General features: G+C 40.9%; 1 protein-coding gene and 1 pseudogene across 3 annotated transcripts in view; both read left to right on the top strand.

Moving 5' to 3' along the window:
• CORIN (corin, serine peptidase) overlaps positions 1–17,188 on the top strand; it is a 300,354-nt gene that overhangs the window by 250,901 nt on the left and 32,265 nt on the right. For all 3 annotated transcript variants that reach the window (XM_061420084.1, XM_061420083.1, XM_061420082.1), the window contains one exon: positions 15,842–15,958. In XM_061420084.1, coding sequence (XP_061276068.1) covers positions 15,842–15,958 — 117 coding nt within the window. The remainder of the gene's footprint in view (positions 1–15,841; positions 15,959–17,188) is intronic.
• Positions 1,376–10,581, top strand: LOC133249517 (tropomyosin alpha-3 chain-like; annotated as a pseudogene).

The raw sequence follows: 17,188 nt of genomic DNA, 5'->3' as shown, positions 1-17,188 counted from the left end.
TGGGCAACAGTGATTGGTTTTGTGATAAAGTCCTTCAATAAGATTTAAGTAGACATTGGCAAAAAGACTCCTTTTTGGTCACAAAGATGAATGGATTTGAGTTTAGAGCTGCAGACAGCCTGTCCCCTAGCTTGTGGAAAAGTCACTTGGAGGTCACTAAAACCACCCTCCCATCTCTTCTCCCTCCTTCTCACTGATGGAAGTGGATATGAGAAATGGAGGGTCCTGAACGTACTTGGTCCTCAGGCACCAGCTATCCTAAAGGTCCTCCCCATCGCTTTAGTGGCTGACTGCATTTCCACATTTTGATATTGAGCTATTCTGTCACTATTTTGGGTTCTAAAATGCTCATTTTTTTTGTTGATGTAATAAGTGAATTTTTTTAAGCCCTGAAATTTGCGTTATTTTATACTGTAGCATACCCAGTATCATAGTCTGTCTTAACATTTTGAATTGAGTAAAGGTACACTTTCTGTGGGCTTCCCAGGTGGCTCAGTGGGAAAGGATCCACCTGCCAGTGCAAGAGACACAGTTTTGATCCCTGAATAGGGAAGATCCCCTGCAGGAGGAAATGGCAACCCACTCCAGTATTCTTGCAGGATGAGCCCATGGACAAAGGAGCCTGGTGGGCTACAGTCCATGGGTTGAAAAAGAGTCAGACACAACTCAGCAACTGAACAGCATGCACACACTTTCTATATACCTATGATCTCGAGATAAGAGAGAAAAGAGCAATTGACATAGCAAGGATCCTATTAGAAAAATAAATTCTACCTTGGCTCCCAGACTTTCTGAACCAGTGGAATAAAAAATGGCATATTACAATTAAACCTGGTAATCTCTACACTCATGAACTGATAGAAGGCAAAGACAAACAGGAAACACTTTCTAAACAACTAAATAAGTTGCTGTCAAGAAAATACTGAGTCTCTGTCTCTTAAAAAAGAAAAAATATAACTGTCCCCAAAGTTTTCCTCCAACGTATCAAAAAAGAAATGGGATTTTTTTTTTTTGAGATAAAATAGCTAGAAGGAAATACTTGGTCTACTATAGATTCTGAAAGAGGTATGTACTTATGCTCAAAAATATACTTACAGTCTGACACCAATTACTGAGTTTGTTTTATAAGTTTGAATTCTTATAGATGATCAAATAAATGACTTTAAAATTTTATGACTGGTTTATTTTTATACTTTTACCAGTGTTTATTTTAAATAGTGCTTTATGTGTTAGTTTTATTTTTTAATTTATATTAAATGATAATGCATATTTAATAGGTACAGTTTTATAACTTTATATTAGAAATGAATTATTTAGTTCCATTGATTTATTTTATGAAATATGAACCTGTTATAATTTAATTTTATAATCTATTACTTCTTCTTCTTGTTTATAGATGGTTTTTGTCACTTCTACCTATAAATCATGGCCTAATACAATTATTATACTCTACCTCTGAGGTAGACAAATGAATGAAAATATATATTTTCAGTAAAGATTACATACAATAAAAATATTTTTAACTACTTAATTTACTGGGAAAATAATTCAGACTTTATGGTTTTCTTTGAAACATTTCTGTTGATGGCAGTCTTTGTTGTATAAAGCATAAGCTCAGCTATCTAACCAGACAAATGATTCTATAGTCATGTTCACTGGCATGTGTTTGAAACTCATGATGCCTTTCCATCAGTATTTCTAAACCATCCTTCTACCTGGCAAAATAATTTTACTATCTTTTACTACTAACATGTTATCTATAGGAACCAAACAGAGATAATAACATGACAGGGTATAAGAAAAGATTTTTGAAATCAGATATAAAATAGTTAATAGAAATTTTCCAAGTTCTGAAGAGGATATTTAGAATTGCAAATAATATATCCACCACACAAGGCATTTATATTTCAAGACTAACCATCAGTTCCCAAGGTCGAAGACTCATGCTTTCCCCAAGCAACAGATACTATAGAGCAGTCCTTGTCCTTCCACTGCAATGGAAGGTAAGTCTAGGTAAGTCCTGCGCTACTGTGTTGCTGTCAGAAGTAAAGAAGCCCTCGACTTTAAGGGGTTTGTGCTGAGCTTCATTTTTTAGGTAATCGGTCCTAACATAATTGTAACACAAGGAAGATATGCCTTATTACTAAATACCAAGTAACCTGAGAATGTGATAAAAATAGGACAGATTAAACAGATTAAAAAAAAAATAGGACAGATAAAAACAGGACAAAAATAATCTAGAGATCTGATTATTCACCTAAGCCTTACAGAATTCCTTTCAGAATATCAGGATGATTTGGAATCCTAGGTATGTTGTATCTTCTCATTTCAGTAGAAGTGGGGTGGGTTTATGTTATACAATTTTTATTTGTGTCTTATGGCCACACATTTCAAGAAGCAAATTGGAGTGAAAATCTCTTGCATTTGTGTGCAGTACTGCCTTTAGATCCAGAGCAGAGGGGCCTTGTGCTGGAGCCCAGGACTTAGAGCAGTGTTTCTCAACCAGCGGTTGCCCCAAGGGGACATTTGGAATTGTCAGTAGACCTTTTGATTGGCAGTCCAGGAGTGGTGTGGAGATATTGGCATCTTGTGGGTAGAAACCAGGGGTGATGCTAAACACCCTACAGTGCTCAGGACAGCCCCATATAGCAAATAATTACCTGGCATCAAATGTCAGTAGTGCCAAGGGTGAGAAAGCCTGATTTAGAGGGACCACTGTGGTCTTTCTCCTCAGCTATGCCTCACCTCATGGGGCATAGAGTCTGTCCATCAAGAGGTGTGCCCACCTGGAGTCTGATGCACTGTATTCAAAGTGTGGTCTCAGGCCACAGCATCTGTATCACCTGGGGTCATGTTAGGGCAATTTAGGAGCCTCATGTCAGACTTATCAAACCTAGAAGTCCAGGTATGGGGTCAACAACCTTTGTTGTCACTGGTCCTCCAGTGATTCGAATGAATGCTCAGGTTTGAAAACCTCTGATTTAAGGAGTCCAAGCTTTCTTTCTATATTTGACTTGAAAGTTATCTTGATCAAAATGGGAAGATAGAATAATTTTCTTTAACAGCTTGTTAACTAAAATTATAATATATAATATATTATCTAATATGATATAGTATCAGTTCAGTTCAGTCACTCAGTCATGTCTGACTCTTTACAACCCTATGGACTACAACACACCAGGCTTCCCTGTCCATCACCAACTCCCAGAGCTTGCTCAAATTCATGTCCATCAGGTCGGTGATGCCATCTAACCATCTCATCCTGTCATCCCCTTCTCCTCCCACCTTCAATCTTCCCCAGCATCAGGGTCTTTTCAAATAAGTCAGTTCTTCGCATCAGATGGCCAAAGTATTGTAGCTTCAGCTTCAGCTTCAGTCCTTCCAATGAATATTCAGGACTGATTTATTTTAGAATTGACTGTTGGATTTCCTTGCAGTCCAAGGGACTGTCAAGAGTCTTCTCCAACAACACAGTTCAAAAGCATCAATTCTTTGGTGCTCAGCTTTCTTTATGGTTCAACTCTCACATCCATTCATGACTACTGGAAAAACCATAGCTTTGACTAGATGGACCTTTGTTGGCAAACTAATGTCTCTGCTTTTTAATATGCTGTCTAGGTTGGTCACAGCTTTTCTTCCAGGGAGCAAATGTATTTTAATTTCATGGTTGCAGTCACCATCTGCAGTGATTTTGGAGCCCAAGAAAATAAAGTCTGTCATGGTTTCCATTGTTTCCCCATCTATTTGCCATGAAGCGATGGGACCAGATGCCATGATCTTAGTTTTCTGAATGTTGAGTTTTATGCCAACTTTTTCACTCTCCTCTTTCACTTTCATCAAGAGGCTTTTTGGTTCCTCTTCACTTTCTGCCATAAGGATGGTGTCATCTGCATAACTGAGGTTACTGATATTTCTCCCAGCAATCTTGATTCCAGCTTGTGCTTCATCCAGCCCGGCATTTCGCATGATGTACTCTGTACATAAGTTAAATAAACAGGGTGACAATATACAGCCTTGACATACTCCTTTCCCAATTTGGAACCAGTCCATTGTTCCATGTCTGGTTCTAACTGTTGCTTTTTGACCTGCATACAGATTTCTCAGGAGGCAGGTAAGGTGATCTGGTATTCTCATCTCTTTAAGAATTTTCTACAGTGTATTGTGATCCACACAGTCAAAGGCTTTGGCATAGTCAGTAAAGCAGAAGTATTCTTCTCAGAGAAGGCAATGGCACCCCACTCCAGTATTCTTGCCTGGAAAATCCATGGACAGAGGAGCCTGGTAGGCTGCAGTCCATGGGGTCGCTAAGAGTCGGGCACAACTGAATGACTTCACTTTCTCTTTTCACCTTCATGCATTGGAGAAGGAAATGGCAACCCACTCCAGTGTTCTTGCCTGGAGAATCCCAGGGGTGGGGAAGTCTGGTGGGCTGCCATCTATGGGGTGCAACAGAGTCAGACATGACTGAAGCGACTTAGCAGCAGCAGCAGATGTTTTTCTGAAACTGTCTTGCTTTTTCTATGATCCAGTGGATGTTAGCAATTTAATCTCTGGTTTCTCTGCCTTTTCTAAATCCAGCTTGAACATCTGGAATTTCTTGGTTCACATACTGTTGAAGCCTCGCTTGGAGAATTTTTGAGAATGATATAGTATATAGGCCTCTATCTATACTGTTGCTCTGGGCCCCACAAGTGTTTGGGAAAGGTCTATACCTAGGTCTTAGTTTTCTCACACAGTTAAAAGAGGGCATTGGAATAGATTGTGGCTTGAATTTTCATCTCTGCATATGATTTCATGGTTGCTCTAGAAGCATGAGACTTCATTCCCTGCATAGACACCTTAAGATATAGTGACTCTGATGTTTCATCACTTGAAAGGTGTTGTTTTGCTCTTTTGGTCTCTACTCAAAAGGATATCTTTTTCTCTTGATATAAAATGAAAATTATACATCAAACTAATTACCAATGCATAAACAAAATTTGAGTAGTTAAGTTCCAGATGTATTTTCATAGCATGGCTTACATTATATGCGTAGTTATAAAAATTAAGATGTATAAGCACACCTCGTCTTGTTAAGTTTGTAAACTGGCATTATTCTCTGAAGGGGAAATTCATACTATTCATAAAAAATTTACATTTTGATTCAATAGTTTTATTTCTAGGAATTTATTCTCAAGTCACATTTGTGCATGTGGGCAAAGGTGAGTGGTTAAGGTGTTAACTGCTGCTTTTTCATTATAACTCCAAATTGGAAATGGTCACAATAGAGGATTGGTGAAGTAAATGTACGTGCATGTAATGGAACACTATGCAGCTATGGAGAGAACGTGGTGTGTGCTCTGAATAAAGCAGAGGGCTGCATGGTGCTCACAGTGTTAGAAGAGGTACTCTGATGTCAGACCAAGGGATGGAATATCAGAGCTGTGTGACCTGTGGAAAATTTTGTATTCTCTCTTTGCCTCAATTTTTTCATCTCCAAAATGGTGAATAACAATAAAGTATACTTCCCTGGTGGCTCAGACGGTAAATAATCCACCTGCAATGTGGGAGACCTGGGTTCAATTCCTGGGTCAGGAGATCCCCTGGAGGAGGAAATGGCAACCTGCTCCGGCATTCTTGCCTGGAGAATCCCATGGAAAGAGAAGCCTGGCAGGCTACAGTCCATGGGATTGCAAAGAGTCAGACACTACTGAGAGACTTTCACATGTACATATACATAACTCACAAAGTTGTTGAGAGGATTAAATAATATAAAACAAGTTAATCTTATAGTGTGTTGCCTATAGAAAATAAGTAATAGTTATTAATATCATCATTATTAATATTGTCTATCTATTACTATGCAAAGACTTCCAAGATAGGTCCTTAAATGAAAGCGTCAACACCATACAAAACAATACTGTTCAGTCACTAAGTCATGTCTGACCCTTTGTGACCCCATGAACTGCAGCACACCAGGCTTCCCTGTCTGTCACTATCTCCCAGAAATGTATATAGACTAAAAAAAGAGGGATACAAGCATTATAGACAGTGCTTGGCAAGGATACTCAAATGCTATTTACAGTGGTGATTTTATACATCTTGGATGGGAAGAATATTTTTTCATTGTATGATGTTTGGATTTTTTCCATGTGTAAGTGTTACTTTTATGATTTTTTAAATTATTTAAAGAAATAATGTTGAAACCACACAGATGCTCAGATTCTGTATGATGGCAGAAGTTGAGCCATATGGATTCACCGATTTTTTTTTTTAATGGGTGATAAGATGACATTTCTAGCGCTGAGAAGCGTGCTAGTGTTTAAGAGTTTCATGGGAAACTAATTTTCGTAATGATACTCCCTTCTTCTTGATGAATTTCTTAGTATTTCCACTTGACGTAACTGAGAGGTTCAGGCTAAATTGCCTTTCTTGGAGGCTAATCGAATAAAAACATCCCTCAAGGCAACTGAAGGGACCTTGGTTCCTTTGCAGTGATTTTCCCAACCAGCCTCAGTGCGAATCCTATGCTTACGCCAAACCATCCTCATGTGAGTCCCTGTTGCCCTGTGAATATCTGCCTAAGGACTGTTTTCATTAAATAACAGATCTGAAGCCGATCTTCCTTTGGCTTTTTGCCAATAAAATACATGGATTTAAGAGGCCACAGATTGTTCTATTGCAGACAGAAATTCCCAGGATGCAGGTATTAAGAGAAACCTTGAAACCTTGAGTGGATGCATGACTTCTGATTTCTCTACTTCCATCCCACTGTACCTCCAAAAAACAGCACTTCTGGGATTACTGGAAAGCCACAGCCTCATTTTGATGAAGGAAAAAAATTCGCATTTTCCAGTCAGTTTTGTGGCATATTAGATTATATAACAGTTCATTCAAGATCCTAAATCAATTAAAGCTTGTGCAATGCTTCTTAAAGTATGGGAGGGGGTTATGCCATTTAAAAAAAATCAAATGATTAGAGTTCATCTGTTATGAAGAACTCTGTTTTGTTTTTAGTTTTTTGGCTCTTATTCTATCCTCAAGTCGTTAGAGGGTTTTATTAAAAATAACTGCATTTGATGAGGTTGTTGTTTTTTTTTTTTTTCTATTTTGTGATTACAGTCATTTTTAAATAATGGTAACCAGGTGAAATGGTAACTTTTCTTTCAATGCCACCGAATCTAACTTTCCTTCCCTTCCTGTGCTCTCTCCCTATTTTTGCAAAAAAAAAAAAAAAAAGACATTCCATTATCAAAAGAGCAAGTCGCTAAGCTCACAGACTTAGTGCTACTACCACTTCAAGGTTTCCAGGTTCATTTGAATCCTCACCGCTGCTCACCATACTTTTATGTTTGATATGTTTTCCCAAATACCTCCACCAGGGAGCAACTTCATATACATGTCACTTTCCTTACCATTGCACACCCCTGCCACTGCCCCTCCCCCACACCTTTCATCTGAGGATCTCCCCTCCTTCTTGAAATGAAAAGTAGAGACTATCTGATTATCATACTGTTCATGGGGTTCTCAAGGCAAGAATATTGAAGTGGTTTGACATTCCATTTTCCAGTGGACCACATTTTGTCAGAACTCTCCACCATGACCTGTCTGACTTGGGTGGCCCTACATGGCATGGCTCATAGTTTCATTGAGTTAGACAAGACTGTGCTCCATGTGATCAGATTGGTTAGTTTTCTGTGATTGTGGTTTTCAGTCCGTTTGCCCTCTGATGGAGAAGGATACGAGGCTTATGGAAGCTTCCTGATGGGAGAGACTGACAGGGGGAAAACTGGGTCTTGTTCTGATGGGCTCAGTAAATCTTTAATCCAATTTTCTGTTGAAGGGTGGGGCTGTGTTCCCTCCCTGTTATTTGACCTGAGGCCAAATTATGGTAGAGGTAATGAAGATAATGGCAACCTCCTTCAAAATGTCCCATGCAGGCACTGCTACACTCAGTGCCCTCAACCCTGCAGCAGGCCACCACCGACTCACACCTCCGTGAGAGACTCTTGGACGCTCATGGGCAATTCTGGGTCAGTCTCTTGTGGGGTCACTGCTTCTTTCTCCTGGGTCCTGGTGCACACAAGATTCTGTTTGTGCCCTCCAAGAGTCTGTTTCCCTGGTCCTGTGTAAGTTCTGGTGGCTCTTTGGTGGGGTCAGTGGAGACCTCCTCCAAGAGGTCTTATGCTATGCCCATGTCTACTGCACCCAGAGCCCCTGCTCCTGCAGCAGTCCACTGCTGACCTGTACCTCCTCAGGAGACACCCAAACATGAACAGTATGGAAAGGCAAAAAGATAGGACACAGAAAGATGAACTCCCCAGGTCGGTAGGTGCCCAGTATGCTACTGGAGATCAGTGGAGAAATAACTCCAGAAAGAAGGAAGGGATGGAGCCAAAGCAAAAACAACACCCAGTTGTGGATGTGACTGGTGATGGAAGTAAAGTGAAGTGAAGTCACTCAGTCATGTCTGACTCTTTGCAACCTCATGGACTGTAGCCTACCAGGCTTCTCTGTCCGTGGGATTCTCCAGGCAAGAATACTGGAGTGGGTTATCATTTCCATCTCCAGGGGATCTTCCCGACCCAGGGGTCTCCCACATTGGTGGCAGACGTTTTAACCTCTCTGATGCTATAAAGAGCAATATTGCCTAGGAACCAGGAATGTTAGGTCCATGAATCAAGGCAAATTGGAAGTGGTCAAACAGGAGATGGCAAGAGTGAACGTCAACATTTTAGGAATCAGCAAACTAAAATGGATTGGAAAGGGTGAATTTAACTCATTATATCTACTATGGTAGGCAAGAATCCCATAGAAGAAATGGAGTAGCCATCATAGTCAACAGAAAAGTCAAAAATGCAGTATTTGAATGCAATCTCAAAAATGACAGAATGATCTCTGTTCGATTCCAAGGCAAACCGTTCGATATCACAGTAATCCAAGTCTATGCCCTGACAAGTAATGCTGAAGCAGCTGAACTTAAACTGTGGAAAATTCTGAAAGAGATGGGAATACCAGACCACCTGACCTGCCTCTTGAGAAATCTATATGCAAGTCAGGAAGCGGGTTAGAACAGAACATGGAACAACAGACTGGTTCCAAATAGGAAAAGGAGTACGTCAAGGCTGTATATTGTCACCCTGCTTATTTAACTTATATGCAGAGTACATCATGAGAAACGCTGGGCTGGCAGAAGCACAAGTTGGAATCAAGATTGCCAGGAGAAATATCAATAACCTCAGATATGCAGATGACACAACCCTTATGGCAGAAAGTGAAGAGGAACTAAAAAGCCTCTTGATGAAAGTGAAAGAGGAGAGTGAAAAAGTTGGCTTAAAGCTCAACATTCAGAAAACTGAGATCATGGCATCTGCTCCCATCACTTCATGGGATATAGATGGGGAAACAGTGAAAACAGTGTCAGACTTTATTTTTGGGGGCTCCAAAATCACTGCAGATGGTGATTGCAGTCATGAAATTAAAAGACGCTTACTCCTTGGAAGGATAGTTATGACCAACTTAGATAGCATATTAAAAAGCAGAGATCCCAAGCTTCCTACTGTCAGCCTCGACTGCTCGTGCTCTTCGCCTAGTGTGGGCCACAAGTTCAACCCTGCAGGAACCAAGCGGCTGCAACGCCGAGCGGAGGAGGAAGGAACCCGAAGGCAAGCAGGAGCTGGGTGGGGACCATGGCCGGGACCACTGTCATGGCCGCAATCGCCGTCACCGAGGCAATGAAGTGCAAGATCCAGGTTCTGCAGCAGCAGGCCGATGATGCAGAGGAGAGGGCCAAGTGCCTCCAGCAGAAAGTGGAGGGAGAAAGATGGGCCCGAGAACAGGCTGAGGCTGAAGTGGTCTCCTTAAACCGTAGGATCCAGCTGGTTGAAGAGGAGCTGAACCGAGCTCAAGAGCGCCTGGCCACTGAGCTGCAAAAGCTGGAGGAAGCTGAGAAAGCTGCTGATGAGAGCGAGAGAGTTATGAAGGTTATTGAAAACCAAGCCTTAAAAGATGAAGAAAAAATGGAACTTCAGGAAATCCAACTCAAAGAAGCTAAGCACATTGCAGAAGAGGCACACAGGAAGTATGAAGAGGTGGCTCGCAAGTTGGTGATTATTGAGGGAGACTTGGAGCGCACAGAGGAGCGAGCGGAGCTGGCAGAGTCCCGTTGCCGAAAGATGGGTGAGCAAACCAGACTGATGGACCAGCACCTGAAGTGTCTGAGTGCTGCTGAAGAAAAGTACTCTCAAAAGGAAGACAAATATGAGGAAGAGATAAAGATTCTTACCGATAAACTCAAGGAGGCAGAGACTCGTGCTGAGTTGCTGAGAGACAGTAGCCAAGCTGGAAAAGACAATTGATGATTTGGAAGATAAACTGAAATGCACCAAAGAGGAGGACCTCTGTACACAAAGGATGCTGAACCAGACTCTGCTTGACCTGAATAAAATGTAGAGCACCCCAGCCCCGCCCTGCCGCTGCTCCTCCCTCTCACCCCGACTCCGACTCTACTGGGGCCAGCCTGCCCGAAGCTGACCTTTAAACGGAGGGCTGATCTTTAACTGGAAGGCTGCTTCTCCTTTCGCCACCTCTCCCACCCGCTACTCCTGTCCTTTCGCCAAACAGTCTCTACCTCTCCCCAGAGATTCCAGTTGGGCTAGAGGCTGAGCACCTTTGGGAACAACGTTTAAGGGAATGTGAGCACAATGCAAAGTGTCTTTAAAAGCATGTTGTGATGTACACATTTTGTAATTACTTTTGTTCTTGATGTTACAACCATTTGTAAAAAAACATTCCAGATAATTCCGTAGAACTGAAGCAGCAGTCTAATCCCTTTCTCACTTTTGGAAGGTAACGTTTCAGCTTAATGCATATTGCCTTCTCCAGAGAGAAAGGGAAAAGGTTTGGGCCTGCCTTACTGAGAGCCTAGCAGCCCAGAGAAAGGCTCCATTTGGGGAAACCTCATTGCCCTGTAAAAAGTACCTGCCAAAGCAGAAAGATGATTCCAGAAGGAGTTAGCCAAAAAAAAAAAAAAGTGCTGTTCAGGTTTTCAGCTTTACGGTATCTTTGGACAACTTTTTTTTTTCTTTTTTCATCAGAAGTGACCAAACAATTAAGATGGTAAAACCTCTGAGACCAAATCCTTGTCCCAGCTCTACCCTGTTCCCAACTGCTCACAGAATGGATCATGTGCCCCTTATATTGAAGTGACCACTTATTTGCTCTCCTGCCTCCTTGAAAGAAAGGAAAGAAAATTATGTTTGCCACTGATTTAGCCATATGAAACTCATCTCATCACCCTTTCTGGGTCTGAAGCTGCTGTCTCTAAAAGTGCCATCTCACTGTGCTTTGTATTGGTTAGTGCTGAGAAATCTTGAAAGCGTATGTACAAAACTTGTAAATTTTTATATTTTGGAACTTTGCTTCTTTGGGGTTGAGGCAAACTGGTCACCCCTCTGCCTGTGAGAGCTCTCTACAGTCTGTGGGCTAGCAGTGTGCTGACCTTTTAAAGTTTCTTTCCCTACCCAATCCCCCTTTTTTGATGAGGTTTCAGTGAGGTCTGTTAGGGGTGCATCCTGCAGCTTAATTGGCTTAAAATGTTCTCTCCTTTGGTGTGGTCTCTTTGGGGACCAATTGGGAGAAAAAAAACCAATAGTGTAACTGTTTTGATACTGAAAATTGATAAATGTCTTTTTGAAATAACCAGTCCCTCCAAAATAAATAAATCCAATATGAAAAAAAAAAAAAAAAAGCAGAGACACTATTTTGCCAACAAAGGTCCATCTAGTCAAGGCTATGGTTTTTCCTGTGGTCATGTATGGATGTGAGAGTCAGACTGTGAAGAGAGCTGAGCACCGAAGAATTGATGCTTTTGAACTGTGGTGTTGAAGAAGACTCTTGAGAGTCCCTTGGACTGCAAGGAGATCCAACCAGTCCATCCTAAAGGAGACCAGTCCTGGGTGTTGATTGGAAGGACTGATGCTGAAGCTGAAACTCCAGTACTTTGGCCACCTCATGTGAAGAGTTGACTCATTGGAAAAGACCCTGATGTTGGGAGGGATTGGGGGCAGGAGGAGAAGGGGACGACAGAGGATGAGATGGCTATATGGCATCACTGACTTGATGGACATGAGTTTGAGTGAACTCTGGGAGTTGGTGATGGACAGGGAGACCTGGGGTGCTGTGATTCATAGGGCTGCAAAGAGTCGGACATGACTGAGTGACTGAACTGAACTGAGCTGATGAAGACCTACAAGACCTTCTAGAATTAACCCCAGAAAAAGATGTCCTTTTCATTATAGGGGACCAGAATGCAAAAGTAGTAAGTCAAGAAATACCTGGAGTAACATACAAATTTGGTCTTGGAGTACAGAGTGAAGCAGGGCAAAGGCTAATAGACTTTTGCCAAGAAAATGCACTGGTCATAGCAAACACCCTCTTCCAACAACACAAGAGAAGACTCTACACATGGGTATCACCAGATGGCCAACAGCGAAATCAGATTGATTGTGTTCTTTGCAGCCAAAGATGGAGAAGCTCTATACAGTCAGCAAAAACAAGACTGGGAGCTGACTGTGGCTCAGATCATGAACTCCTTATTGCCAAATTCAGACTTAAATTGAAGAAAGTAGGGAAAACCACTAGACCATTCAGGTATGACCTAAATAAATTTCCTTACGATTATACAGTAGAAGTGACAAATAGATTCAAGGGATTAGATCTGATAGACAGAGTGCCTGAAGAACTGTGGATGGAGGTTCATGACATTGTACAGGAAGCCGTGATCAAGACCATCCCCAAGAAAAAGAAATGCAAAAAGGCAAAATGGTTGTCTGAGGAGTCCTTACAAATAGCTATGAAAAGAAAGACAAGCAAAAGTCAAAGGAGAAAAGGAAATCTATATCCATTTGAATGCAGAATTCCAAAGAATAGCAAGGAGAAATAAGAAAGCCTTCCTCAGTGATTAGTGCTAAGAAATAGAGGAAAACAGTAGAATGGGAAATACTAGAGATCTCTTCAAGAAAATCAGAGATACCAAGGGAACATTTCATGCAGAGATGGGCACAATAAAGAACAGAAATGGTATGGACCTAACAGAAGCAGAAGATATTAAGAAGAGGTGGCAAAAATACACAGAAGAACTATGCAAAAAAGATCTTCATGATACAGATAACCATGATGGTACGATCACTCACCTAGAGCCAGCCATCCTGGAATGTGAAGTCAAGTGGGCCTTAGGAAGCATCACTAAAAACAAAGCTAGTGGAGGTGATGGAATTCCAGTTGAGCTATTTCAAATCCTAAAAGATGATGCTGTGAAAGTGCTGCACTCAATATATTGGCAAATTTGGAAAACACAGCAATGGCCACAGGACTGGAAAAGGTCAGTTTTCATTCCAATCCCAAAGAAAGGCAATGCCAAAGAATGCTTAAACTACTGCACAATTGCACTCATCTCACACATTAGTAAAGGAATGCTCAAAGTTCTTCAAGTCAGGCTTCAACAGTACATGAACTGTGAACTTCCAGATGTTTAAGCTGGATTTAATAAAGGCAGAGGAACCAGAGATCAAATTGCCAACATCCATTGGGTCATTGAAAAGGCAAGAGAGTTCCAGAAAAACATCTACTTCTGCTTTATTGACTGTGCCAAAACATTAGACTTTGTGGATCACAATACACTGTGGAAAATACTTAAAGAGTTGGGAATACCAGACCGCGTGAATTGCCTCATGTGAAATCTGTTTGTAGATCAAGAAGCAAGAGTTAGAACTGGACATGAAACAACTGACTCATTCCAAATCGGGAAAGGAGTATATCAAGGATGTATATTGTCATCGTTCTTATTTAACTTATATGCAGAGTACATCATGCAAAATGCTGAACTGGATGAAGCAGAAGCTGGAATCAAGATTACCAGGAGGAATATCAGTAACCTCAGATATGCAGATGACAACATCTTTATTGCGGAAAGTAAGGAAGAACTAAAGAACCTCTTGATGAAAGTGAAAGAGGAGAGTGTAAAGTTGGCTTAAAACTCAACGTTCAGAAAACTAAGATCATGGCATCTGGTCCCATCACTTCATGGAAAATAGATGGGGAAACAGTGACAGCCTTTATTTTCTTGGGCTCCAAAAGCACTGCAGACGGTGACTGCAGCCATGAAATTAAAAGATGCTTACTCCTTGAAAGAAAAGTTATGACCAACCTAGACAGCATATTAAAAAGCAGAGACATTACTTTGTCAACAAAGATCTGTCTAGTCAAAGCTATGGTTTTCCCAGTAGTCATGTATGGATGTGAGAGATGGACTATAAAAGAAAGCTGAGCACCAAAGTATTGATGCTTTTGAACTGTGTTGTTGGAGAAGACTCTTGATAGTCCCTTGGACTGCAAGGAGATCTAACCAGTCCATCCTAAAGGAAATCAGTCCTGAATATTCATTGGAAGGACTGATGCTGAAGCTGAAACTCCAATAGTTGGCCCAACTGATGCAAAAAACTGACTCATTTGAAAAGACCTTGATGCTGGGAAAGATTGAAGGTGGGAGGAGAAGGGGACGACAGGGGATAAGCATGGTTGGATGGCATCACTGACTCAATGGACATGAGTTTGGATAAACTCCTGGAGTTGGTGATGGACAGAGAAGCCTGGCATGCTGCAGTCCATGGGGTCACAAGAGTTGGATACAACTGGGGGACTGAACTGAACTGAACTCATCTGATTATCTGATTTGCATTCTCTCATGAACTCTCTTGAATTCTCTCCCCATCTCCAAATCCAAGTACCTATTTCCTTCTCTCCTACTTTCTTCCAGATTCAGAAGGAACCCTCCTTCCTCCTGTCTAAAATGAATTCCACCACCTCATCGACCTGTGATAGCATCAGGTGAAAAAGATCCAAAAGATTTTCTTCAAATATGGATTGCCTAAGTGAACCAACTATTTCTTGCAGTATAGGATATTTTACATAAAAACCCAAACAGTTTGGAAACTTAAAATTTTAAAGCTTGGCTACAGGCCAATTGTATTTATGTGATACCTGAATGAGGCATTCAAAGCAGAGTAGTGGTGGAAGCTGAGTGAGAATATAGGTAAACAGCAAAATGATGCTCACCACTATCTCTGCTTCCTAGAGTCCTTCCTAATTTTTACTGCATAAATATTTTGCAGTATGTTGAAAAAATCCCACTTACAATTTTATACTGTCTAAACAGACACTAAATAGCCATTGATTTTCTCTACTTATTACTTATTGTAAGATATTGCTTTATTGTAAGATTATACTAGATAAGAAAAGAAGATGAAAAAATACTCCAGGCAATTACATTTTATTTACTTTTGATTCCTTCCAAAACTTGCTCTTGTTTTTCAGGTATTGGCTTTTACATGGCATATGTTAGAATTCCAACACCTCAGATGTACAAATATATTTCCGCAGAGAGTGACTAAAATAGTTATAACATTGTGGATCTTTATTGCTTCAGGATACTTTTAGTAACTTCTCTTGCTGATCACATTCCATAGCAAACTTTTTTGAATACTAATCCCCCTCTTGAAATATTGACTATTAATTTAATGCTTCTTTTTTGTAAGAGTTGTTATTGTTGTTGTTTAGTTGCTAAGTCTTATCTGACTCCTTTATGACCTCATGGACATAGCCCCCCAGGCTCCTCTGTCCCTGGAATTCTCCAGGCAAGAATACTGGAGTGGGTTGCCATTTCCTTCTACAGGGGATCTTCCTGACCCAGAGATCGAGCCCACATCTTCTACTTTGGCAGGCAGAAGTAAGTGCTCAATAATGATATTGCTTGGTCAAAGATCATTGCACTAGAATATTTATCTGGTATTTGTCTTTCTATTAGGGAACCATCTATGACCAAATTGATAGAGGAACAGGAGCAAGACCAACAGTGGCTTACATTACACTCCAACTGGGAGAGCCTTAATGCAACAACTTTGCACCAACTACTGGTAAAAGGGTAAGACAACCCATCACTAGAGCTGTGTAGAGTGGATTATGGAGCAAAGGTCTATCAATAAGGCCCTGCTTCTGTTTCAAATCTAAGGTCTTCTAAATGTGTCACATCAAAGAGGAACTTCCATAGACTACCTAAGGACATTTGTATTTCAACATCATTTGGCTTTTTTCCTTCTTTGTAGACTTACATCTTTTTCTTTTGGCTAATTGCGTTTTTAAATTACGATTACAGAAACTATCATAGTGTAGGATGAGGAGCTCGGGTTCTAATCTTAGAGTGTTTTTTCACATCCTGTTTGAAATAAGTTCTTAATGTCTACACTTCCTACAGATGCTACATGGAACTAGTTAACAGAAGAAATTGAAGTAATGACAGCTGATAAACCTCGGAAAGTCTGAGAAAAAAACACGCACACAAAGAAATTGTAATCAAGTAACCTCGAAAATTCACTTCTGAAAAAATTCCCCTAAAAAAAAATCGTGGAATGTTAAAAAGCGTTGCTCCCTCATCTATGAGCAGGGGTGCAGGAGAAAGATACATTGAGGGAATTAACACATTTAGTGATTATGACATTATAGGGGCATGAAAGTGCAACTGATGGATGTGGTGTGGTCGTGCTCTCCCGGGCCGAGCCTAAGCGGTGCCGGATGAGGGACGGGCGTTTCCGGTGAGCGCGTCCGCTCTTCTCGGTCTGTTCGCGGGGCCCCTCCGCCTGTCTTTCCCCCTGCGACACATCTAGTGATTATGACATTATAGGGGCATAGCTATAGAATATTTACATAAAACTTGCTCAGATTCACAGCCCACAAATGGTAAGTGCTATTCTCTGAACTCAAACCAAGTTTTTGTGACTCCAAAGCTTTTAATTAGTGCTAGGGAAACCACCTCTTAAGAATTTCAAAGAAGAAAATTAAAAGGTGGGTCATTTTTCTTTAGATGTCTTGACATTTTCCCTATAGACAAAACTGTGACCAAATTTCTGAAAATTTCTGCTTCTGTCAACTGAAGCACCTTCTCCAAAACAATGACCTGAATCTTCCAACAGAGTGGTTTGTTCTCCCAAACTGGAACTTCCAGGAAAGCCCTTCTAGGTCGGTAGATAGATAGATAGGTAGATGGATAGATAGATAAAGTCACTTGAAATGAGGAGTCAGTGATTTAATTCTAGTCCTGCCTTACTACCTAGATGTGTGATCCCACACAACCTCAATTTCCTTTTAAAATAAAAGA

The sequence above is a fragment of the Bos javanicus genome, chromosome 6, assembly GCF_032452875.1.
Source record: "Bos javanicus breed banteng chromosome 6, ARS-OSU_banteng_1.0, whole genome shotgun sequence".
Classification (NCBI taxonomy): Eukaryota; Metazoa; Chordata; class Mammalia; order Artiodactyla; family Bovidae; genus Bos; species Bos javanicus.
The sequence above is the reverse complement of the archived record's forward strand: the minus strand, read 5'-3'. Positions and strand labels throughout refer to the sequence as shown.